General features: G+C 35.9%; 1 protein-coding gene and 1 pseudogene across 4 annotated transcripts in view; both read right to left on the reverse strand.

Annotated features, from left to right (window-relative positions):
- Positions 1–27,909, reverse strand: part of CCT6B (chaperonin containing TCP1 subunit 6B) — a 60,696-nt gene that overhangs the window by 9,015 nt on the left and 23,772 nt on the right. For 2 of the 4 annotated variants that reach the window (XM_033089509.1, XM_033089508.1), the window contains 10 exons: positions 27,329–27,432; positions 22,670–22,780; positions 22,367–22,526; positions 20,798–20,880; positions 20,349–20,445; positions 19,909–20,056; positions 10,764–10,897; positions 9,216–9,318; positions 7,812–7,884; positions 6,808–6,857 (listed from right to left, as the gene is read on the reverse strand). In XM_033089509.1, coding sequence (XP_032945400.1) covers positions 6,808–6,857; positions 7,812–7,884; positions 9,216–9,318; positions 10,764–10,897; positions 19,909–20,056; positions 20,349–20,445; positions 20,798–20,880; positions 22,367–22,526; positions 22,670–22,780; positions 27,329–27,432 — 1,063 coding nt within the window. Of the gene's footprint in view, positions 1–5,822; positions 6,858–7,811; positions 7,885–9,215; positions 9,319–10,763; positions 10,898–19,908; positions 20,057–20,348; positions 20,446–20,797; positions 20,881–22,366; positions 22,527–22,669; positions 22,781–27,328; positions 27,433–27,909 lie in introns of those variants that run through there. The other 2 variants (XM_033089506.1, XM_033089507.1) reach the window with 2 other exon arrangements.
- On the reverse strand, positions 25,329–26,144 carry LOC117012953 (LYR motif-containing protein 4-like; annotated as a pseudogene).

The following is a 27,909-nucleotide window of genomic DNA, read 5'->3' on the forward strand; positions in this document are numbered from 1 at the left end:
CTGGAAGGCAGTCAGCATTTTCCCTGTGAGGAGCCTTCCCCTATAGCCGGCAGGCTGGCGCCATCTTTTTGTGTTGAGCCCTCCCCCTACGCTTACGGCCAAATCTCTATCTGATTGGTCTGGTAAGCTCCCCAGCTCCACCCTGCTGACTCATTGGGATCCTGCCCCACCCAACGCCCCCAACTGCAGAGGCATTCTCTGCAAACAGCCAGCCCCATCTGCATTGCATTCTTTCTTGGAAAACTATCCGAGTCTGACAGACCCCAGGGTGGCGAAACTGGCCTCAGTGAGTTGAGACTTTTGCTGAGTAGCTTCAGGCTCACCACTGGCACCAAATCAGGTGACCACAACTCTTCCAACTCTACTGACTCCCTGAGGCCCTGCTTCACCCAACTTGCATACCACACAAGGCTTTATCAGTGGCGGAAACTGAAGGAGCTGGCAGATGGCAGCAGGCCTTGCAGCGTCCTGGCTTTTTGCAGAGCTACCCCAGGCCGGGTACTGCTGCCAGACGTCCTCAGTTCACAGCGTGGCCACTGCCACATACATCCAGGATTAACACAGGCAGTGAACAACTGCAGATCACTTTCTGGCTCTTACCAGATAGTCCCTCACTGGTCAAAGGCAGTGGGTGACCTGGGGCTGCACGAGAGCCCCTCACAAGAGGCCTCAGAACCAACATACCTGTAGGTTAGCTTCAGACTATAGCAGGACTGCCCAATTCGCCCCACAAGCGGCACACCCAAAGGATGGTTCAACAGGCACCAGAGCCCACTGGGGTGAATGCCATTCAGTGGGGTAAGCCCCCTGCACAGCAGCCTATAAGCTATGAGCATGATCAAACCCCACAGCCAAACAGCCTGAGGATCAATCCCACCCACTGATGTGCCAATAGCGACCAAAGCTCAACTATAACAGGAGGACATCCACATCCCACGCAAGGGACACAACTGGACCACCCAGTGCAAGTGACCAGGGAAACTGTGCCACTGGGCCCCACAGGGCACCACCTACTACATAAGGGCACCCAGCCAAGACTGGGGGATGTAGCAGATCTACCTAATACATAGAAACAAACAGAGAGGCAGCCAAAATGAGGAAACAAAGAAATACAACCCAAATGAAAGGAGTAAACTCCAGAAAAAGAACGAAACAAAATGGAGATAAGCAACATACCCGAGACAGAGTTCAAAACAATGGTTATAAGGATGCTCAAGGAACTCAGTGAGAACATCAACAAAGAGATAGCAAGCATTAAAAAAGGACATAGAAACCATAAAAGAAAAACAGTCAAAAGTGAAGAATATAATAACTGAAATAAAGAATGCACTAGAAGGAATCACCAGCCCACGAGATAAAGCAGTGGACTGAATCAGTGATCTGGAAGACAAAGTAGCAGAAAACACACAAAACAGCAAAAAGAAACATCCAAAAAATGAGGATAGACTAAGAGATCTCTGGGACAACATCAAGCATAACAACATTTGTATCATAGGGGTACCAGAAAAAGAGACAAAGCAAGGGATTGAGAACCTATTTGAAGAAATAATAACTGAATACTTTCCTAACCTGGCAAAGAAATACACATGCAAGTTCAGGGAACACAGAGAGTCCCAAACAAGATGAACCCAAACAGGCCTGCACCAAGCCACATTATAATTAGAATGGCAAAGGTTAAAGACAAAGAGAAAATCCTAAAGGTGGCAAAAGAAAGGCAACTAGTAATTTATAAGGGAGCTCCCATAAGATTGCTGGCTGATTTCTCAACACAAAATTTGCAGGCCAGAGGGTTTGGCACAAAATATTCAACATGATGAAAAGCAAGGACCTACAACCAAGATAACTCTACCCAGCAAACCTATCATTTAGAATCGAAGGACAGATAAAGGTCTTCCCAGCAAGAAAAAGCTAAAGGAGTTCATCACCACCAAACCAGTATTACAAGGAATGTTAGAGGGACTTCTTTAAGATAGAGGAAAAAAAAAATCAAAATTATGAATAATAAAATGGCAATAGCTACATATCTATCATCAATTACTTTCTATGTAAATGGATTAAATGCTCCACTCAAAAACATAAGAGGGCTGAATGGATATGAAAACAAGACCTTTACATATGCTGCCTACAAGAGACTCAACTTCAGATTGAAAGACACACACTGACTGAAAGTAAAGGGATGAAAAACAGATGTTTCATGAAAATCAAAATGAAACAATCAAACAAAAAAGCTGGAGTAGCAATACTTACACCAGATGAAATAGACTTTAAAACAAAGCCTATAACAAGAGACAAAAAAGGACCCCAGTAAGCCCACTTCAGGGTATTTATCTGAAGAAACCCACGGGGACGTGTGCATCCATATGTTCATTGCAGCATTGTTTACAATGGCCCGGATATGGAGGCAGCCTGGGTGTCTGTTGATGGAAGAATGGATAAAGAGTAGGTGGTACATATACGAGTATATAATGGAATATTGCTCGGCCAGGGTAGGGAATGGGTTCTTGCCATCTGTGGAGGCATGGATGGACCTGGAGGGAATTGTGTTAAGTGGAGTGTCAGAGAAAGACAGATGCAATGAGATTTCACTTATATGTGAATTCTAAAGAACAAAATAAACAAACACAACAGAAACAGACTCATAGATACAGAGAGCATTTTGATTGCCAGAAGGGAGGGAAGTTGGGGATGAGTGAAAAAGGAGAAGGGATAAAAAAAGTACAAATTAGTTGTCACACAGTAATCATGGGACTGTAAGGTATAACACAGGGAATATACAGTCAGTGATATGGTAATAAGTACATGTAGGGCCAGGTGAGTACCAGACTAGTCAGGCGGATCATTTCTTAAATTATACAAATGTCTAATAACTATGTTGTCAACTGAAATTAATATAAAATAATGTTGAATGTCATCTGTAATTGAAAAATTAAAAAAGAGGGGGAAAGATGAAGGGGAATAAAAGGTCCAAATTTCCAGGCATAAAACAAGTAAGTCATGGGAATGTAATGCACAGCATGGGGAATACAGTCAATAATATTTGGATAGCATGGTCCAGTGTCAGATGGTTGCTGGACTTATCATGGTGATCACTTCTTTAGGTACATAAATGTTGAACAACCATGGTGTACCCCTGAAACTAATATAATGTTGTCTGTTAGCTATATTTTAATAAAAATCTTTAAAAAATAAAATAAAATAGGCACAGGGATGTAAAGTACAGCATAGAGAATATAGTCAATAATGTTGCAACAACTATATTTAGTGCCAGGAGTGTACTAGACTAACCAGGGAGATCACTGTATAAATCATATAAATGTCTAACCACTATTCTGTACACCTGAAGCTAATATAAAATAAGAATGAATGTCAACTGTAACTGAAAAAAATAATTTAAGAAAAAAGAATAAAAGTAATATTCATTAAAAAATAAGAAAACATCTTTATTATTGAAGTAGGGAAGAATTTCTTATAGAAGCACAAAAAAAAAGAAAAAATGATAAAATTCAGTATATGAAAATATCTATATTAAATTCTTCTGCATATTTTTCAAAAGTGAAAAAGGCTTAATCTGGGAGAAAATATTGTGAAAGATAGGTAGGCAGGAAGGTAGATAGGTAGGTCGATGGGTGGGTGGATAGATAGATAAGAAGAAAGACAAATCCAATAGAAAAAAAAGGGGCAACAGTATAAACAGGCAATTTTATAGAACTGAAAATGGCCAATAGATTTATGAAAATATGTTCAATTGCAAGGCAATTGTTATTCAAATGAGATATAATTTTATACCCTTCAGACTGGCAAAAATTGTAAGTTTAAAAATACAAAGACTTGGCAAAGTTGTAGAGATATAGAACTGTTATACACTGTAGGGAAAAGTATAATCACTTAGTAAATATAACAATGAGGAGCCCTGAACGCCAGCAATTCCACTTAGTATAGGTATAATCCCTAGAAACACTTTCACGTATGTGCCCCAGGAAACATATACATAGAAATTCAGTGCTATGGTGTTAAAATGATGTAAAATTAATAACCAAAAGATCCATTGATGGATAAATACATTATAGTATAGAAATACACTGGAATACTTGAAAACAGCTAAAATGAATGAATGGATAAGTCTCAAAATTGTATGTTAAGAAGGGAATAAAAACAGCAAAATTATATACTTTTTATATATTTTAAAAACCCAAAAAGAATAAATTTTACATTGTTTTAGGCTTTTATATAGTAAAAGGTTTCTGGTTTGTTTGTTTTTTTAAGTGCATGGAGGTGATATATATCAAAGATCAAAGACTACCTCTAGGTAATCTTTCTCTAGGGAGAATGGGTAGGGAGGATAGCAATTTAACAACATCTGTACTCTTAATTTCTTTGAAGAAAATCTGAAATAAACATGACAAAATGTTACTATTTGTTAAAGCTAGATGGAAGATACAAAGGTGTTTATTTTTTCTGTCCTTTCAGAATACTGAAAATGTTTCATAATTTAAACATTGTACACAGAAAAGATCTGGAAATATGCCCATTGATATGCCCATTTTAAAAGACATCCTATAAAATAAGAACAGAGGCTGAAAAAGGAGATGTTTGTTCATAATGGCAAAAAATTGAAAATACAACTAATTAAATAAATTGCAGAATAGCCATGCAATGCAATATCATATAACTATAAAAAAATTAATAGCTCTGAAATATGGTTATTAACTTGGAAAGATGTTGACAACATATTAATTGGGGGAGGGAAAAGCTGTAAGATTATAGATTTTCAACTAAGGCATTAAATAGTTAAATAAACCTCCTAGCTGCACTAAACAGGCAGAAGTTCCATTAATGCACCTGCTATATTTTAACCTTGTATTAACCTGCATCCATGGAAAGAAGTTTACTACAAAGAGTCTAATAATAATAAACAGTACAACAGATTAATTGTAGTGTTTTGAACAAGAAAGGTGTTATTATTATAATACTGATATAGAACAGCTGCCATTATTTGCAGCCAAAACAATTATTTCCCAGTGTTGGTGCCAACAATCCCCACCTTTCCAGATGAGACCACCTCTATGTAACAGTCCAGTCAGAGCCAGAGCTAGCACAGTAGCACAAGTTACTGATCACATGCAGAGGGTGCCAAAAAAATGTATACACATTTTAAGAAAGGAAAACTGTATTAAAATTGTAATACTCAATATACACCGATAACAAAAAATGAATACAAGTCACGCTTAACTTCTGCAATTACAAGAGGTGCTCAAAGTGGTTCCCATCAGCGTCCAGACACTTCTGGTTAAGGTGAACTACTGCTTGAGCAACAATGACCAAAGTGTCCATTTGTATACATATTTTTGGCACCCCCGGTGTAACAAAAAAACAAGTAAATTATAATAAACTATATGCAAAATAAACTGTCAGGTATCGATGAAACCCAAAGCTATACTCACAAAGTGATGTCATATTTATAAAAGGAAAGAGTGGCAGCATGAAGTTACTGGAGGAATTCTGAGAGACACTAAATTATTTTGTCCTGTTACATTTATATCCTCTGATAAATTAGAAATTGATTTGCATGCTCTAAAACCTGTGCTCCATCTTTTTTGTTCATTAAAAGTTGTCCAAAAGGTCTAAAAATCATAATAGATTCTATGTTACGTAAACCGCAACAGCATACTAAAGGAAAGCTGTTTCCTCTACTCACAACACTTCTGACACCAAATGTGTGGAGCTTTCCCACACCAACCAATCCTCCAATTCTCCAGATACCACCCAGATGTCCTATAATTCAATTCTGATGCTAACTACCCAGAGTTAGCATAGACCCCACAGATTAAAGGCTCAGCCCCCTAAGACTGCCCCCTACTTCAGACAACCACTGAAAGTAGTGGGTCCCCACGTTACCCACACTTCTTTCCAACTTGGCTACAAATAGGGGTTCCCATGACCCCCTCCCTCATGTTCGATAATTTGCTATAATAGCTCACAGGACTCAGGGAAACATTTAATTTATGTTAACCAGTTTATCCTTTATTATAAAAGATATAGGTGAACAGCCAGATGAAGGGGTACATAGGAAGAGGTCCAGAAGGGTCCTGAGCACAGAAGCTTCTGTCCCCAAGTTGGAGTACACCACCCTCCTGGCACATGGATATGTTCACCAACCTGAAAGCTCTCTGAACCCCATAGTTTGGGGATTTTTATGGAGGTTTCAATCATATCGGCATGATTGATTAGTAACTCAATCTCCAGTCCCTCTCCCTTCCCTGCAGGGTTGGGGAATGTGGGGAGGCTGAAAGTTTCAGCCCCCATCCTGAAGCTATCCAGGGGCCCCATCAAGAGTCACCTCATTAGCATACAAAAAGACATTCTTATTAATTACAGAGCTTCCAAAGGTCTTAGAAACTCTTATGTCTGGAACTGAGAACTAAGACAAAAAATTACAACAAAAAATTTTCCTATCACCCGTTACTCAGGAAATTACAAAGATTTTAGAAGTACTTGTGCCAGGAACTGGGGATGAAGACCAATATATATTGCTTATTATATCATAATATCACACATATAATAAAGGGTGGGAAATTAGAACTCTTAGGGGAAAATATTTCCATTTATTGCAAAAATATTTCTTGTGTTCTTTATACCTTAATGAAATATTTTTGAAACTGCTAAGACCAGGAAATAAAAAATGCATTTATTGTGTAAAACTTAAGAATGGTTCGAGCTATACAATGGTAGTTGGATGTAAGATGTGCTAAATTTCAGCTTCTAGAAGAGTTGATTTTGAACTCAGTCACCCTTTGAGAGAAGACATACCGGCTCGCATGATTTCATCAACTAGGAGAAGGTTCGTAGCAATCACTGTGCTGAGGAAAAAGATGACAGGGTGAGTAAAGCCTACCAGCTCACTCTTTTCCCCTGAGCAATCTTCAGCTATTAAAGGTACTTTGTTCCTCAGTGATGTTGGTGTGAGGTTTTATGAGACAAAGCTACTGTAAGTACAAACATTGCCCTTGTATTATCACTTCAATTCCTTTCCCGATAAAGTGGAAGCCTGATTGTATATTCAAGCAAAACTGACCTCATTTTCAGCACATCATTTGATTTTTCCCACAATGCATGTGGTACTATTTCAGTAAAGTTCCTTCTTTCCCTGCCCCCTCAAATAAATAGTAAGATTAACACTTCCTACAACTTACACTGCTAGAACTAAAATGTTAAAGGGACTATAAAATGACAGAAGCTAGTCTTAATAACTGAATACATGCCTTTTCATACACTTAACCATTTTTCCAATAGAGGGTGGCAAAAAAATACAGAAAAAAAAATTTTTTTCATTGCTTACTAGTTTATTTATTTGTTTCTGGTGTACAAAACAATATAATAATTAGACATCTACACCCCTCACAAGGTGATAACCCCAAGAAGTCTACTACCCATCTGACACTGTACATATTGGATATTACAATACCATTGACTAGATTTCCTATGCTGTACTTTACATCCCATGACTATATATAGTCACTATAAATTATAGTTGACATTCAATATTACTTTATGTTAGTTTCAGATGTACAGCGCAGTAGTTAGGCATTTGTACTCGTAGAATTTAAGGAGTGACCCCCCCCATAAGTCTCGTACCCATCTGACATCATTCATAGTTTTTACAGTATTATTGACTATATTCTCCATACTGTATTTCACATCCCCATGACTATTTTGTACCAATTTGTACTTCCTAATCCTTTCCCTTAAAATACAGAAAAATTTTAATGTTATCAATCTTGTCCTCCAAAGTCTTTTTATCAATACAAACTTACCAAGAATGAAGAAGTTGTTTTTTCACACAATAATTATCCCAAATTCCTGCATCTGCTGCTACCATTGGCTCACCTGCAAAGTAAAAAACAATTTTAATACCACAATCTCGATATATAAATGTTGGTTGTATATTCTAACAATATTTAATATACCACCAAAACTACTATTGTCACGGTCACCAGTGACCTCCACGTTGTCAAACCCAACGGTCGATTCTCAGGCCTATCTGTCAGTAGCACTTACCACAGTTGTTCACACCCTCCTGACCACTCTTTCTTCACTGGTCTTCCAGGATACCACACTCACATGGTTTTTCCTTTTGCACCAGTGGCTCCTTTCCTGTCTGCTTTGCTGGTTCTTCCTCCTCCTCCCTGGGCTCTTACTGTTGGACTACCTACAGGCTCAGTGCTGGATTCTTTTCTCTCTCTACACTCTTTCTTAGGTGATCTCATCCAGTCTTCTGGATTTAAACCATACACACACTGATGACTGAAGTTTTTCTCTCCAGCCCAGACCTCTTTCTTGAGCTCCAAACTGATACATCCAACTGTCTATTTCACCTGAAAGTCTACAGATACTTCAAACTTAACTTTGCCAAATCTCCCCACCACCACAACCTGCTCTGCCCTAACAGTCTTCCCTAATGCAATTATCGGGAATTCCAACCTTCCAGTTGCTTAGTTAGCTCCTTTCCACAGAGTAGCCAGTGATCCTTTTAAACACAGACCATGTCATACCTCTGCTCAAAACTGTTCCTTATTCCACTATAGTGAAAATTAGTCTTTAAACTGGCACATATGCCCCTGCATGACCTGACCTTCTATAACTTCTCTCACCTCTTTCCTCCTCCTCAAAAATATCAGACACTGTCTTTCCTACTGGCCGTTCCCTCTACCTAGGATACTTTCTCCAGTTCCCCCCATGGCTAATTTCCTCACTTCCTTTGATTTTTTTTCAATAGACATAGTCTCAGTGAGGCCTCCCCCGCCATCCTCTTTACAGTGAAACCCCCTCCCCATTCTCCTGTGCTAGCATTCACAATCATTCTGATACTGTTCTTTATTTTTCTTCATAGAATTTATTACTTTTTAAAATGCTAAAAGAATTTATTTACTAAGATTATTTTTTACTGCCTATACTTTCCCACTACAACATAAGCTCACAAGGAGAGGGACTTTTGTCTGTTTTGTTCTGTGTGAATCCCAAAAGTCAAATAACGAGCACTCAGTGGCTATTTCTTAAATGAATGAATACTTTCTTTTAAGAAGTTCAAAAGCAAACTAAAGGTACCCACAATTTAAATATTAAAGTCACCCAAACCTCCACCCCTTTACTGTAAGTTCTGGGTCACTGTAGCATAATCTCTTTTTTAATTAAGCTACTAATTTTCTTCATTGTCTTACCTGTATTCAAATCTATGCCAACAATTTGTTTTGATTCTGAATGCTCAGCTTGAACTTTTACTAGTGTTTCCTGCAGGTCATAACCAGAATTCTGAGCAAGTACCTTTAGAAGTAAAAAGGAAAATACATATACATGTGGAATACCTTCACATATATATTTGAATATCAAATATAAAAAATAAAGCACTGCTCTCTAGTCCTGTGAAAACATATCCATCATATAGTAATCATCTCCTTTTGAAGAATTTCACTCTTGATCTAAATCAGATTATCATTTTGTGTATCTAGCATCTTTTATATTTACTTAAACAATTTCCCTACATACATCACGCGTACATCTGAGGACATTAGTTCCCCCACCCCCACCCTCCTAGGTTAATTTCCCTCCTTGCAGAAGATTTTTAAAGACAAGAAACATGGAAGGAAGTAGAAGAGTATTCTTGTCTCCTCTAGTCCCTCTAGCCACACATCTCCCAGTTTTTCCTGGGTACCTGCAAAAGGAAACCTGCATATTAGCAGCACCTGCGCCCCTCATCAACAGGAGGAGCCATGACCTGTGGCAACAGGGACTCAGATCCGTGCTCTCCAAACCAGCTTTATGTCCAAGTGGTCCCAAATCAACAGCTGATGAGTAAAAGGTACTATATATACATATATATATATATATACACACACACACACACACATATATATACACACACATATATGTACATATATATGTGTGTGTGTGTGTGTGTGTATGTATATATATATATATATATATATATATATATATATATATATATATACTGGTTTACCAGTTTGTGTCAACTATAGAATCATTACTTACTGACTTCGCTTGCTTTGGGGAAAGAAAAAAAATAGATTTCTGATTCACAAAGACTCCAGAAGTTATGAGTAAGTTTTAAAGTAATTATCAAAGAGACTTTGCTAGCATTGTTAGTAATGTTTTAATTTGTGGTAATAGCATATTTGAAGCAGTTTTTCTGTGCTCTTAAGTGGCTCAAAACCAGATTAAGACAAAGCAAAGGAATGGTACTGTCCTTCTGTTGATACATGGAAAAAATCTGGCTTTTCTGCTTTTCTAGGAATTACAACGACAATGGAGAACAAGCTAGTACCTGGGAATGCTAAACAGCCTGAAGGTCTCCCTTTCCACAGCGTAAAGTCATAATACGTTGGATACCACCACCAAAATAAAGGTCTACCCTAAAATCGAATTTAATCTTAAGTTCTAAACTTTATCGTTATGATTAGTCAATCATGAAGCATTTTTAAAGGAAATTTTTGGAGTTACTTCCACTTTTAGAATTCAAGAGAATAAAGCAAGGGGCTAATATGGCTACTTCATTAACCCCCTATAAGGATTCTGAGCTATTATCACAAACGTTTTCCTACTTTAGCTCTAAAATACCTGAGACAACACTGTGTGAGGAAATGCAAATAAATACGTCTTTCTACTTGGCTACCTGTCAGATAATATGGGCAGCTTATAAATAAACACCTTACATCTACTCAGTTGTTCTTTGGCCAGTAGGATAGTTGTACCTTTGGAATAATGAGTAAGGCATCAGCAAAAGCTTGGACTCCAAGACGAGCTCTTCCTTTCACACTGTGCTTGTACGCAACAAGAGCTTCAGCTATTGCCACTTCAACTGCACCTGCTCCTGGAACCACACAACCTAGTGGAGGGGAAAAAAATGATTGGCAAGACATGCCATACAGAAAAACCAGAGAAAACAGCAACTAGCTATTCAAGTGTATTCTGTTATCTTGCCGACATCTAAAATGTATTTAAATATATACAGAAATAAAGTAAGTTGCACAGCTCAGTGATTACTCAGATGTCTCATGAAGCATCCTGACGTTATACACCATTAAACAATGAAGCATGGTACAGGCAACTGGTTACAAACAGCTGACGGCCATGCTTATCCCCTGGCAAATAAAAGTAGACATTTCTTCCACCTTCATCTTACTCCTTTATGACTACATTTAAAAGGTAGTTATTTATAATTTATAGTAGCAGATAACTAAATATAATACCTCATTTGATATTTTTTTAGGGCAAGATAACTAGACCAGTTTTTGGTATGGCATTCTTGGAACACAATGACGTATTTGTTTCCTCTACTGCAGCAAAACTCAAACTGCTGAGAAAAAAATGTAGTTGTTTTTATTATTCTAAAGGCAAAAGGGTATGGTTAAACGCATCAATTTTCACATCAAGATATGACTTTGATACCTCTTTGTATGGTTTAATAAAGCTTATGACTCTTTTTTTCAGAAAACTTCTTTGGAATCACCCATCTTTAAAACAAAACAACACAAAAACGCTATCTCCTTTTATCCCATATTGATTTTCTCTGCTTTACTATACAACAAAACAGCTCAAAAGAGTTGTCTACCCACTAAGTGATCACATCCTCACCTCCCATTTACACTTTTAAAAAGTCCCTTGTTAAATACTGAATACATACAAAAGAATATTTGTATGTATAAGGTATAAAGAATAAATGTACAAATAAATGTACCCATGTACCTACTACCCAGCTTAAAAAACAGAACAGAGCTTTGAAAACTACCCTGATCCCATTCTCCTATGAAAACACAACTTATCAAAATTTGTGGGATGCCACTAAAGCAATACCTAAAGAGAAATTTATATCACTAAACACCTATATTACAAAATAAGAAGAGTCTCAAACCAATGACCTCAGCTTCCACCTTAAGAAACTAGAAAAAGAAGAGCAAATGAAACCTAACATAAGCAGAAGAAAGAAAATAGTAAAGACCAGAGTGGAAATCAATGAAATAAAAATGATCAATTTCAGAAATGAGACAGGTAATATCATTAGAGATTCTATAGATATTAAAAGGATAAGGGAATATTCTCAACTTTATGCCATTAAATTTGAAAACTTACATCAGCGGTTGGCAAACTTTCTATAAAAGGGCAGATAATAAATATTTTAGGCTCTATGGGCCATACCACCTCTTCTGTCATTCAACTCTGCCGCCAGAGCACAAAAATAGCCACAGACAACATATAAATGAATGGGTATAGTTCTTTTCCAGCAAAACTTTATTTACCAAAAATAGTCAACAAACCAAATTTAACTCTCTCAAAGTCCAAGCCCATAGAGAATTTTAATGAGTTTATTTGAGCCAAACTGACAATTGCCAGGGCCAAACTGACAATTGCCAGGGAAGCAAAATCTCAATGGATTAAGAAAATGCTCCAGAGACTGGCAGTTTTAGTGTTAATTTTATACATTAGAATTAAAGGAGGAAATGTAAGGAGAGTTATTAGGTTGATGCAAAAGTAACTGTGGTTTAAAAGGTTAAAAATAACTGCAAAAACTGCAATAACTTTTGCACCAACCTAATACATGAAATTTATTGGTGGTAGATTAAGGAGGTGGGAGAAACAAAAGCAGGGAAATCTCTGGGACTGGATAAAAAGTAAAATGGAGAGACACATACTTCTTTAACATTTGTGGATACAAGGTAGTTAATAATTAACATTTACAGCACATGGAGATGTATTCAGGGAACAAGATAACAATGAGGGGTTGCATGGTCTTGTGCTCTGGTGGGGTTCAGAAAAAGGGATTCCTCTGACATTCCAAGGGTATGTTATCTTAGATGAAAAAGACAATAAACAGGCTCACTTATAGTAAAGATTGACCTTTGTCAAGGAAGCTGCAAGCCAATGATGTGACTACCTGCCATGACCCGCTTTTAATTAGGAAGTTTTATGTTGAAACCATCCTATGTGGTTAATTTCGGTCTCTGAGTTTGTAGGGCCTGCCATGCTGGCCTCCCCTGAGCTTGTCAGGTTTAGTATGTGGTGCCTTTTTCTTCCACAACTCATAGGCAGGAGTTAATTTAGATGAAGTGAACAAATTTATTGAAAGACACAATCTACTAAAGCCCACTCAAAAAAAAAAAAAATAGATAACCTGAATAGCCCTGTATCTATTAAAGAGATTCCATTTGTAGTTTGAAATCTTCCCATGAAGAAAACTCCAGTCCCAGACAGCTTTACTGGTGAATTTTACCAAACGTTTACAGAAGAAATAATACCAATTCTACACAAACATGCAACACTTTCAGAAAATTAAAGAGGAGAGAATACTTTCCAATTATTCTATGAGGCCAGCATTATTCTAACAAAACAAATAAAGGCATTACAAGAAAAAAATATACAGACCAATACCACTTTTGAATATAGATGTAAAAATTCTAAACAGAATTTTAGAAAATCAAATCCAACAATATATAAAAAGGATAATACACATAGAAGCATTATTCACAATAGCCAAAAGGTAAAGCAACCCTAGTTTATCATCAATGAAAAATGGCTAAATAAAATGTGGTATGTTCATACAATGGAGTATTATTCAGCCATAAAAAGGAAGGAAATTCTGACACACAATACAACATGGATGAACCTTGGAGACATTACACTAAGTGAAATAAGCCAGTCACAAAAAGACAAATACTGTACAAGAAAAGGATGTCTACTCTTACCACTTTTATTCAACACTGTATTAAAGGTTCTAGCCCATGAAATAGGGGAGAAAAAGAAATTTTAAAAAATATCCAGGGGCGGCCAGTTAGCTCAGTGGGTTAGAGCGTGATGCTCTTAACAATAAGTTGCTGGTTTGATCCCCGCATGGGCCAGTGAGCTGCGCCCTCCACAACTAGATTGAAACAACTATTTGACTTGGAGCTGATGGGTCCTGGAAAAACACACTTAAAATAAATAAAAGTCTAAAAAAATATATCCATATTGGAAAGGAAGAAGTGTATCTGTCTTTATTAGCAGAGAACATGATCATTTGTATAGACATTTAAATGAAATCTATAAGAAAGCTTGTAGAATAAGTGAGTTTAGCAAGGTTGCAGAATTCAAGATCAATAAACAAAAATCAACTGTATTTCTATATGTTAAAAGCTAACAATCAGAAATTGAAATTTTAAAAATACTATTCACAATAGGATCAAAATACATAAAATATATAGGATCAAAATACATAAAATACATAGGATAAATCTGAAAAAAAAGTGCAAGACCCACATATTAAAAATTACAAATATTGCTGATATAGATTCGAGAAGGCCCAAATAAATAGGGATATACCATGTTTCCCCAAAAATAAGACCTAGTTGGACAATCAGCTCTAATGTGTCTTTTGAGCAAAAATTAATATAAGACCCAGTATTATGTTATATTATATTATACTATACTGTATTGTATACTATATAAGACCCAGTCTTATTTTACTATAAGTATAGTAAACTTATATATTTTACTATAAGTATAGTAAAATAAGACTGGGTATTATATATTATATTATATTATATCATATTAATATTATATCTGGTCTTATAGTAAAATAAGACCAGGTTTTATATTAATTTTTGCTCCAAAAGACGCATTAGAGCTGATTGTCCGGCTAGGTCTTATTTTGGGGGAAACATAGTACCATCACTCAGGACTGTTAAGATATCAATTATTCCCAAACTGATCTAAAAATTCAGTGAAATTCCAATCAAAATCCCAGCAGTATTTTTGGTAGAAATTGGAAAGATGATTATAAAATTTATATGGAAATGCAAAGGATTTAAAAGAACAAAACGGAAGGATTAACACTATTGATTTCAAGACCTGTAAAGTTACAGTAATCAAGATAGTGATATTAACATTGAGACACGAGTAGACAAACAGATCAATGGAAGAGAATAAAGAACCCAGAAACAGAACCACACAAATATGAACAACTGATCTTCAACAAAGATGCAAAGGCAACTCAATGGTCAAAGGATAGTTTTTTTAACCAATAGAGATGGAACAATTTGATACCTACATGCAAAAAAACCCCCACAAACTTAGATCCACACTTTGGACCACATACAATAGTTTGTTTTACATAAATCATAGACCTAAATGTAAAACCTAAGACTGTAACATTTCTAAAACAAAATATAGAAGAAAATCTTTGTGAACCCAGAGCTAGGTAAATATTTTTTAGCTACCACACGAAAAGTATAATACAGGAAAGAAAAAATTGATAAGTTGGACTTAATCAAAATTAAGAATTTCTCTTTGAAAGACACTGCTAAAAGATTAACAGAACAAGCCACAGAGGAGGAGAAAATATTTGCGGATCATGTATCTGAAAAAAGTATTTGTATCCAGAATAGAAAAATAACTCTCAAACTCAACAAGGAAACAACTCAATTTTTTAAAAGGGTAACAAATTTGAACAGAAACCTCACTGAAGGTATGTGAATAGCAAATAAGCACATGAAAAGATGCTCAACACCAATGATCATTAGAAAAATGCCAATTAAAAACCACAGTTTGGGCCGGCTGGATGGCTCAGTTGGTTAGAGTGTGAGCTCTGAACAACAGGGTTGCTGGTTCGATTCCTACATGGGCCAGTGAGCTGTGCCCTCCACAACTACATTGAAGGACAACGACTTGGAGCTGATGGGCCCTGGAGAAACATACTGTTCCCCAATATTCCCCAATAAAATTAAAAAACAAAATGTTTTTTTTAAAAAAAAAAAACACAGTTTGGTTTTTTGAATTTTAGAATGGCTAAAATTAAAATGACTAAACATACCAAGTATAGGTGGGGATGAAGAACTGGAACGCTCATACACTGCTGGTGGGAATGTAAAATGGTACTTGGCAAATAATTTGGCAGTTTCTAAAAAGTCAAGCATATACCTTCCATAGCCATTGCATTCCTAGGCATTTACCCAAGAGAAATAAGAGCATATGTCCATATGCAGCTTTATTTGTAATAGCCAACAACTGTAAATAACCAAATGTCCATCAACAGGTGAATGGATAAACAGTGTACAATGAAATACTGTTTACCAATAAAACAGAATAAACAGGCCAGCCCGGTGGCTCAGGCAGTTAGAGCTCCATGCTCCTAACTCCAAAGGCTGCCGGTTCAATTCCCACATGGGCCAGTGGGCTCTCAACCACAAGGTTGCCAGTTCAATTCCTCGACTCCCACAAGGGATGGTGGGCAGCGCCCCCTGCAACTAAAATTGAACATGGCACCTTGAGCTGAGCTGCCGCTGAGCTCCCGGATGGCTCAGTTGGTTGGAGTCCGTCCTCTCAACCACAAGGTTGCCGGTTCGACTCCCGCAAGGGATGGTGGGCTGCGATCCCTGCAACTAGCAACGGCAACTGGACCTGGAGCTAAGCTGCGCCCTCCACAACTAAGACTGAAAGGACAACAACTTGAAGCTGAACGGTATCCTCCACAACTAGGATTGAAAGGACAACAACCTTGACTTGGGAAAAAGTCCTGGAAGTACACACTGTTCCCCAATAAAGTCCTGTTCCCCTGCCCCAATAAAATCTTTAAAAAAAACAAAAACAAAAAAAACCAGAATGAACTACTGATAAATATAACATCAATTAATTTACTCGTTTTTTCTGAGTAAAAGCCAAACAAAAAAACAGTACATACTACATTATTCCATTCATATAAAACTCTAGAAAATGTAAACTAATCTATAGCAACAGAAAGCAGACTGGTGGTTGCCTGAGGACAGGGTGACACAAGGAGAGGCAGGGGACAATGAGGTAACTTTTTGGAGTGATGGATATGTTCATTATCTTGATTGAGAAGATAGTTACATGGGTATACACTTTAAATATGGGTAGTTCATTATATGTCTATTATACCTCAATAAAATCATTTTTTAAAAAGCGAAGTGGTTAAAAGGACTTAAAAAAAAAGTAGTCAGTTCCTTTTTCAATGTATTCTAAATTCTAAGAATCAGGTTGAACTGCCAAAAACTACATGCCTAAATCATATATAATTATCTTGTTGAAAAAAAATGCTGCTAGCTTTTATCAAAAGTGACTACAGAAGAGGCAGTGACCCTTACAGAAAGCCCCATATTTTTTCAACTTAGCATGATGTGTTTTCTCCTTTTCAATAATGAAACCTACATAATTGATTGTATCTCTTCATATATTCTGGCAGCTTAAATATTTATAGTGACTATTATGTTTTCTATACAGTATTTATATTCTTTTTTCCTAGGTCCTAATTTTCCATTTCAGCTTTTAATTTACCATTATCATGTCTGTTTTTGTTTATTAGATAAATCTGACCTATTGTTTATAAAATTTACTACTCTATTTTTTGAGATATAATTCACATACCATAAAATCCAGCTTTTGAAAGTGTCTTTTCAGTACTTTTTAGTATAGTCACATGGTTGCGCAACCATCACGCCTACTTAATTCCAGAACATTAAAAAAAAAAAAAAAGCCCTGTACCCATTAGCAGTCATTCCCTATTTTCCCTTCCCCCAGCCCTTGGCAACCACTAATCTACTTTCTGTCTGTATGGCTTTGCCTTTCCTGAATATTTCATATAAATGGAATTACATAATACATAGCCTTTTATGCTCAGATTCTTTTACTTAGCATAATGTTTTCAAGATCATCTGTGTTGTACCATATATCAGTATCTATTCCTTTCTGTGGCTAAATATTACTCCATTGTATAGAGTATTATACCACATTTAGTTTACCCATTCATTAGCTAAGGGACATTTGGACTGATCCCACAGTCTGGCTATCATAAATAATGCTGCTATGAACATTCGTGTACAAGTTTTTTTGTGTGGACATGTTTTCAACTCTCTTGTATGCACCTAAGAGTTGATTTGCTGGGTCATACAGTAACTGTTTAACTTCTTGAGGAACTGCCTGTTTTCCAACAGTAAGTATGAGGGTTCCAATTTCTCCACATCTTTGCCAATGTTTATTATTGTCCAGCTTTTGACTGTAGCCATCTTAATGTGAAATGGTATCTCTTTGTGGTTTTGCTTTTCATCTCCCTAATGACTAATGATGTTGAGCATCTTTTCATGTGCTTATTATTTTAATAATTTGTATTTTTATTGAATTATCTATAATTCCTTTTAGAAAGAAGCCTGTTATTAGTAAATAATAAATGCTAATATACTTTCCTAATCTTTCTTAAAATTGCACTGCACCTAAGGTAATGGAATGAGTTCTAAGCTGGAAAAGCTTTTTCATGGTTTTAAAAATAAAAAATGGTATTATAGCATTAAATTAAGTGCTTTTTCATTTCATAAACAGAAGATAATTAAAAGGGCAGCATACTATTTAAGAATACTTCAAGGGCAGCATACTATTAAGAATATTTCTTCAGATAAATACCCAGAAGTAGGATTACTGGGTCCTTCTTTGTCTCTCGTTATAGCCTTTTTTTTTTTAAGTCTATTTTGTCTGGCATAAGTATTACTACCCCAACTTTTTCTTTTTGTTTCCATTTTCATAAAATGTCTTTTTCCATCTCTTTACTTTCAGTCTGTGTGTGTCTTTCGATCTGAAGTGAATCACTTGTAGGCAACATATGTAAGAGTCTTGTTTTCTTATCCATTCAGCCATCCTATCTTTCGAATGGAACATTTAATCCATTTAACATTGAAAGTAATTGTTGATAGATGTGTAGTTATTGCCATTTTATTATTCGTATTTTTTCTTTTTTCTTCTTTTTAAATTAAAGAAGTCCCTCTAACATTCCTTGTAATACTGGTTTGGTGATGATGAACTCCTTTAGCTTTTTCTTGTTTAGGAAGCTCTTTATCTCTCCTTTGATTCTAAATGATAGCTTTGGTGTATAGAGTAACTTTGGTAGTAGTTCCTTCTTTTCATCGCTTTGAATATTTCATGCCAATCCTGGCCTGCAAAGTTTCTGTTGAGAAATCAGCAGACAGTCTCACCGGAGCTCCCTTGTAAGTAACTAATTGCTTTTCTCTTGCAGCTTTTAAGATTCCCTCCTTGTCTTTAACCTTTGGCATTTTAATTATGATGTGCATCCGTATGTTCATTGCAGCATTATTTACACTACTCAAGATATGGAGGCAACTGGGTATCCATCAATGGATAAATGGATAAAGAGGTGATACGTATATATATATAATGGAATATTACTCAGCCATAAAAAAGACTGGAATTTTGCCATCTGCAACAACATGAATGGACCTAGAGGGTATTGAACTAAGTGGAATAAGTCTGACAGAGAAAGACAAATGCCCTATGATTTCACTTATATGTGGAATCTAAAGAACATAATAAACAAACAAAACAGAAACAAACTCATAGATACAGAAAACATTTTGATGATTGTCAGATAGGAGGGAGGTTGAGAGGGTGGATGAAAAGAGGAAGGAATTAAGAAGTACAAATTGGTAGTTACAAAATAATCATGGGGCTATAAAGTATTACATAAAGAATATAGTCAATAATACTGTAATAACTATGTATGGTGTCAGATGGGTACTAGGTTTATCAGGGTGAACACTGCATAAGTTACATAGCTATCTAATCACTGTGTTGTACATCTGAAACTAATATATTGTATGCCAACTTTTTTTTTCATTCAATTGAAAAATTAAACAATTATTGAGAAAAAAAGAATTCCAAAAGTCAATACTTAAAAAAAAAAAATTATTCCAAAGGAAAAACCTTCACAATCCAAACTAAAAATTGTCCAAAGTGAAATGACAATAGTCATCATTCATATCATTTAAAATATTACATATACCATGACAGATTTAATACCACTTTAAAAATACGGGAGGTTCATATCCATCACAAAAAAGAGCTTACCATCTTCGATGGCATTTTTGACGGCCCGAAGTCCATCCCTTACAGCGTCCTTGACTTGTGTGAGAGTATGGTTATTTGGTCCCTTAACCAACAAGGTGACAGACAGAGGGTTAACACAGTTCTCAATAAAAGTGAATTTTTTTTCACCCTAAAGGATAATAAAATAACATATAACTTTAATATGTAATGTCATTATGAAATCAAGACCTTTAGTTTATAATATTAGAATCTAATCTTCATATGAATTTTTCTTCTCACACATAACTAAATATATATTAAAAGCAGTTAAGTTATAGTGGAACTCTTAACTAACATTTAGGTAAATAAATTGTAAAAGGTATCCTGTGGGTTATTAAGACCTCAAAATGTAAAACCTGGTTTAGTACTAAAATAAATGCTTAAGTGTTCACTTTATAACTATTGCCCCCAGAAATACTCACTAATGTATACTCATATACAAGACCAGCATGTCCCAAGCAATCTACACTGAGGTCTTCAAGAGAATTCACAGCCATTCCACCACAAGCAAGAGAGAGTCTGAAATTACATATATGTCAACATAGCTTTGGTTCTGGGAAACAAAGACTAATTTCTTAAAGGTAAAAAGATATCTAACAGAGAAGGCTGCAATGTCATTGTAATGCATTGTTTTTAAAATTTGTTTTAAAAAGATGAAAACCTTCCTTGTATTTCAACAAAGTTCTGAAGTAGGTTAACACTCTTGATTTTTGACAGTTCCATTATTTACTGAAATTAAAAACAAAATTTGGAATTTGTATCCTACTATTTTACTCAACAATTTTACATATAAGCCAAAAGGAATACACATGGGACAATTTCAATTTAATCTGTTAATAAACTTAGTATACATAATTATCTGCACACTTACCTTTCCATATTTCTTCTTTTTGCTCTGCGAAGAGCTACTATGCCATGTTTTGCAAGCATATCTAAGGAAAATGGATCAATTCCCTAGAATCAAATTAGCACCAAAGTTATGAGCATGTTTTAAGACAGTAGTTCTTTGATCTCAGCACTGTTTCAAACTCTTACAAATTAAGAACCCAAAGAGCTTTTGTTTGTGAGCTGTATCTATAATATTTATCATATTATAAATTAAAATTGAGAAACTTTAAAAATATTTATTTAACCCATTTAATATAATAAACCCATTTTATGTTAACATAAATAACACTTTTTAATCAAAATTTATTATAGTTTCCTAAACAAAGAAAACATATAGTGAGAGTAGTGAAATTGTTTTACATTTTTGCACATCTTTTTAATGTCTGTCTTAAGACAGGTAGATTCTCATAGCTGCTTCTGCATTCAGTTTGATGCAATATGTTGTTTTGGTTAAGAAGAAAACCTGGCCTCATAGAGCTATGTATTGGTAAAGGGAGGAATATTTTAATAGCCTTTTCAAATAAATGTGGATATTCTTCTTTGATACTATACCAAAACTAAACAAGTGGTTAGTTTCAATGTGAAATATAGAACCATACCAACAAACTTTCCATACTCTCCCACATTAAAATCCATTTGTCTATCTTGTACTTTGAATTGATTATTGACCCACATGTGATTGTATTAAATCATGCATTTTTCAGTCATTTAAAGAACAATTGGTTCGCTAAGTTAGGCAGAGATTTCAAACGTCGACAGATTTCATGGTTATACAATATCAAAAATATCACCTTTGCTAATATCATCATTAATATTATCAGAAAAGTACTTTAAATATGGGAAAACTGTCAAGCTCACAGTGGCAGATACAAGTTTGCCAAAATTCTAATTTTTGTTTGAAGGCTTAAACGTTATCACTGGCAACAAATACTATCAGTTGTTTTCCTTCAAGTGATAGGATTGCTGCATTCATTTCTGAGAAAAACCTACTAAATATCCATGTCTTAATAAAGATACCTTGTCTGTCAGTCAGTCTTTCAAGTAAAAATGTCATTCCATGAAAAAAGTGGCTAGTTTAGCTTGCAACTCAATTACATAAGCACTTTCCTTCAAGACAACCATATTTTGATATGCCACAGAAGTGTTTTCTGCATACTTCACATTTCGTCAACAGAATTATAAAAGGATGCATATTTAAGGTTCAAAATTGAATAAAATTAACCGTTTTACCACTTCATCAAGGCATTCTTAAATGAAAGTGTCTTTTTTCTAACTACCAGTATGTGGTGGTTTGGCAATCAAGAATATGATGACTACTAGTACAGTTTGGTGCTACTGTTTTGATTTGTACTAAGGCATCAGGAATTTTACCTACCATTGCTTTTACATCATCATTGTGAATGTCAATACAATATAAAAGGCATTATTATCATTATGAAAATAGTTTTGACCTCACCAAAATGATCTGAGACTCCTACAGGTTCACAAACCACACTTTGAGAAACACTAAAGAACATTTACAAATAGTTAAAATATAAACTTTCTTTCTCACCTTTTGATTAATGACAACAAATCCTTTGTTGGACAGAGAACAGACTTTGTCTTTCAGGTCTATTATTTTTTGTACTCTATCTTCAATAAATTTTCTTTCAGCTTTTACCAAGTTCTCTTTTTCTTCTGCAGTCTTATAAAAGAAACCAGAGCTCACCTCTCTAAAAAATTTAATAAAAACAAGCTAGTGAAGGCAATGGGGGTAGAGGAAAAGGTAGAAAGTGTTTACACTAAATGTTTGGGAGGAAAGGAAGAGATTAAAAACCATTTTTAGAAAAAACAATTTCAAAAGTGACATACATACGTTTTTTCATATTCTAGTGATACATTGCAAGTAACGATAAATGCATCTTCTACTCGCTTCTTCATACCAGGATGACGCGCGCCATGATCCAGAACTAATCCTCTGATCAACCTATTAAAAATATGCAATGTTTCCTCCTTTGACTATCTATTCTAAATTTTGGTATATAAAATTTGGTATAAAATTCGAATTGTATTCTTAAAGTTGCAACAGAACTATCAGGACATACATACACTGTTTCCAAGCACCAACTTTAATCCTAACACATAATTAGCAAAATTAGAAAGGAAAATCTACTTTAACACACCGTGATTGTTAAGTCACAATAAAAAGTCAACCCAGAATTATTCTCTAAATTATGTTGTTCAAACATATGACACAGCAGATCAGTAATAAAAGGTAGGCACAAATGTATTTGTTCAAAATAATTATATGGAACAACTAAAAATTGTTAACCTAAATGTTCAACAATAGGGCATTGTTCAGCAAATAATGACCTAACTACTTCATAGTCATGAGAACTATGTAATAACTTGGAAAAATATTTGCAGGGGTAGCTGATAAGCACAGAATGACAAGTTGCAGATAAAACAGGATAAAAACTATTCTTTTAAAAAATAAGCACGTTGGCATTGAAGAGAAAAAAATAATGCAGGGAAACTAAGAGTAGGGTTATGCTTGGGTAGCTAAGTATATAGATTATGGGGGGGAGGGGAGGCTTTTTTTCCTGTTTTCAAAGTGTTCTTTTAAGAATAAATATTTTTATAACTCTCTAAAATTCACATGCCCAATTAGGGAATGGAATTTCTATTTATAAATCTTCTATAATCAATACTTATTATATATTCAAATAAATAACTTTTGAATAGTTAAATATAATTAAAAGGAAATTTTCAATATTTTAATCTAACCAGATTATTCCAACTCCTAACTTAATGTGAAGATACTTTGCTTAGGAAGAAACAAACTAATTTTTAAATATTCTTCATTCAAGTCTCCTTTACTCTTCCCCCAACTCACTCTCGGCAAATGACCTTGCTTCTTTGAGAAGAAACGCTGTCCCATCACTACCTCTACCAAGGTTAACCCCTCCACTTGCGTATTACAGTATAATTCATTTCCCCTCTGCTGCTGCACTGTCCTTTACTCCACCAATCAATTCTTTCTGTCTACAGAAGCATCCGTATCAGGATACAAACTGGCCATCATAATTCCCATCTTCAAAACAAAGAATTCTTCTCCTTCAACCTCATTCCCATATTCCCTTCTATAATAGCTATTGTTCCATTTCTCTGCTCTCCTTTATACCTAAACTTCTCTAAGTTGTCTACATTTGCATCCTTACTTCTTTCCTAAGCCCACCTTCAATTGGACTTTCAAACCCACCCCTTTACTAAATCAACTTTCAATACAACTACCAAAAATGTAAATGTTTTCCAAATCCAATGGTTATTTCTCAATTCACAACAACTTCCTCAAACTTTCAGCAGCATATAACATAGCTCCTTATTCTCTTTCTTGAAACACTTTCTTCTTTTAGTTTCTGGGATACGCCTCTCTCTTGGCTTTCCTCCTGTCTCGTTGACAACCCTTCTCAGTCTCCTTAGCTGAATGCCTTTTCTCTTCTCAATTCCAAACATTGGAGTTTCCCAATGTTCCCCATCCTGAACGTCCTCTTTACTCTATCTGTATTCACTTTCCAGATGATCTCATTAACTCTCATAGTTTTAAGTCATCCACACAACTGATGAATTTCACATATATACTTCCAGTCCAGACCACTATTCTGAACTCGAGACACGTCTCTCCAACTCCCTATTCAACATCTTCACGTGGATCCCTAATAGGGATCTAAACTATAACATTCCCCAAATGAACTCTTGATTTATTGTCCCAAACCTGCTCTTCCCAGTCTTCTCCATCCCAGAAAGTGGCACCTCCACTTTTCCAGCTGCTCATGCAAAAACCCAAGAGACATCTTAGACTCCTCTGTTTCTGTCACATTCTATGTCGAACCATGAAAAAATCCTATTGTTCCTTCTTTCTAAGTATACCCTGATCTAAACCATTTTCATTTCTCAACTGTATCACAATAGATTCCTAACTGGTCTCCTACTTTTGCCCTTGTACCTCCCACCCTACTCCACAGTGTATTCTCCACACAACAATCACAGAGAACTTTTTGAAATATAAATCAAGAACTTGTTGCCTTCAGCACTGGAAGGCTAATCTGGATGAACCCTACTGCCAAAAACAATGCTGGGTTAAAAAACAAACAAACAAACAAACAAAACCTTAAAAACATTAGAGAGCTATAAAGTAGTTCAGAGCTACAAAATAATTTTCTTTTCAAAACTGAAAACAAGATCTCTGACAGGTAAGTAGAGAAGTACAGGCACCGTTATCATAAAATCATTTGACAATTCAGGCAAATCTGAACTTTGGTTTCAGTGACCTCACAATGAAAGGGAGACAGGGCTCATCCAAGGTAGAGAGTCTATAGAAGGCCCCCTTTTTTTTTTTTAAGGGAGATAATTGTTTACTGTCAAGGACCAAGAAACAAAGTCTGAGATGCTCTATACAAGTGGTAATGAGCTACTAAAGAGGGGCAGGGTAGAGAGGAAACGCAGTAACACGCAGTGTTCTTTTGAGTGATCTCCAGCTCTTCATTCTAACATTTGAACCAAGGAGAGACAGCCACACTTTTGCACTAAGGCTGCAGAAGAATGGAAACCTCACTCAATTTATGAGATCCTACAGGACAGGCTAAGCAAGAGACTATTACTTTAAGCTGATGCCAGAAGCTACTCATGGTCTGTTGGGAGCCCCCATCCCATCCCAAGCACAGAATGGATGAAGGTGATCCATGGTTGCTGGTGGTGGTTGTCTTTAGGTCTTGGGCTTCTCTTGAGTCTCAATGATAAGCCTGTCAGTCAAATATAATTGGCCAATGTGGACCGGTTGACGAATCACTCCCAGCTCTCTTTTGGCTTTATTCACTAGTCTGAATTTCTACACATCTTTTACATTCTTATTTTCTCTGAAGTCATCTCTTATCCTCCTGAGAGCAAAAGTTCTGTAATTGTAGGCGCTGAAATGCTTGCTCTCTCAGTATAGATCTCAGTATAGATCCCAGTATAGATCTAACACTTGTGCAGAGCTGGAGGCTGCCATTTTGGGAAGAAAAAAGTAAGTGGGTCCTCTTCAGGGAAGTCTTGAGTTTAACCCAACCACAAAATTCCAGCCTATTCCAAAACCACAAACAAAATAAAATGCAGTGGGGTTCAGTCGCACTAGCAGGCCTGGGCCTCAGCCTAGGTAAGCAGTCGCCTGTGCCTCAGGCCACTGCGGACAGTGGCCAGCATCACGCACGGCTTCTAGAAGGCCCTCCTCATATTATGTGGGAACCCCAATGGACCACATACTCAAGGTATAAACCAGAATTATGAACTAGAAGCAAGCAGCCCTCACATGGACTTGCAGTTGGAATTCACAACTAGATAGACCCAAAAAGCCTCAAGCTGTGAATTTTATTTAAAGTAGTCTCTGGGCTCCTTGCAGTAGCAAATTCAAATCCTCTGTGCAGAAAGGCACCTTCGTCCTAGGTCTCAAATTATTTCTGCAAATACTGTTTTCAAACATGACAAATGGCACATACGGAAACAAAGCATGGAGGGAGAACCAGACAATGCAATAAACATCAGAAACAGACAAGCCAAACTTTAAATATTGTAATTATCAGACATGAACTATATATTTAAAGAAATAAAAGTTTGGAAAGATATGCAGGGCATGGGAAACCATTAGTAGTTACATGGCAAATTTAAGAAAGAACCAAACAGAAATTCCAGAAGACCCAAACAGAACTTCAATAAATAAGTAAAACTATACACACATACGAGTATATTAAAAATAAATAAGAAAGTATTTACAAATGAAATATGATATCTATCTATATTGGCTTCAAAATTGCCCCAGGTTTGGGGCACAGGGTAAGAAAGAAGAGTATAGAAGGGCAAATAAGATTGGCCATCTCATGGATAAAGATGAGTGACAGGTACGTGAGAGTTCACTGCTCTATTCTCTCTAGTTTTATATGTGTTTAGAATTTTCCAAAATAGTTTAAATGGGTTAAGGGCAAAATTAACAAGATGCTATATACTCGGAGTACACACATACTCACTGTTAACTGTATGGCCCCTCTTACCTCTCTGGCCTCATCTCTTACTCCTTTTTCCTCCGACTTCCCTCCAGGCACAATGGAACACTGCCTCGGGGCCTTTTCAACTGTTACTCCCTCTGCCTAGAACTCTATTCCAGGTTTCCACATGGCTAGTTCCCTCATTTCTTATCACAGTGACCTTCCCTGGCACTTTAAAATCACACACATGCTCACACTCTAGCCTCTTTATAACATTTATCACTTGTTTACTATCTCCTTCAACTAGAAATGTAAGATTCTTGGAGAAAGAAATTGTTTTGTTTACGTTTCATTCCTAACACCTAAAAGAGTGACTCGCTCTGTTAAGTATCCAATTAATACATGTTGAATGAATAGACTGACGTTGAATAAAAGTAACTAATGAAATTAACTGAAGAATATCTGAAAATAAGCAAATATTCTAGAATATGTATATTATCAAAGTTTATGTAATTTACTTTGTATCTGTTTCTGATTTATGCTTCATCTCCATGATTTCTACCATGAAGAGGTCAATAGGATAACCTGGTCTTCTAATAGCCAAAACAGAATCCACCACAGCCTGAAAGAGAAGTGAATGAGAACAGTAAATTATTTGGCCTACTAAAAGAAACCACTGGCCCAAATAGTCTACCACCAGACTAAGCAAATAAAGAGCTTCAGGCTCCAAAATATAGAGCAAGACCAGAAAGTGCCCCTTTGTCCCGGACACTAATAATAATGAGTGCCATGGATACTTTAGAGCCTAACAGGATTTCAGAGATCATCATGTCCCAACCCTTTATTTTAAAGATAAGGAAACGAAGACCAGACTTTATGTTATGATCTTAAAACAAGGTCTAAACAGTAGTAGCAGTCCCAGCTACTAGAATTCAGGTCTCTTTAACTGCCAAGCTACTGCTCTTTCTACTATGCCAACACTACTCAAACTTTCCCACCAAAGGACACAATAATGGAAAAGAAGGAAATATAACCTAGGGGAAGAGCTCAAATTTGCTGTCTGTAACAACAAGAAATTTTTAAGTCTTGTGTTTTATAA

The sequence above is a fragment of the Rhinolophus ferrumequinum genome, chromosome 21, assembly GCF_004115265.2.
Source record: "Rhinolophus ferrumequinum isolate MPI-CBG mRhiFer1 chromosome 21, mRhiFer1_v1.p, whole genome shotgun sequence".
Classification (NCBI taxonomy): Eukaryota; Metazoa; Chordata; class Mammalia; order Chiroptera; family Rhinolophidae; genus Rhinolophus; species Rhinolophus ferrumequinum.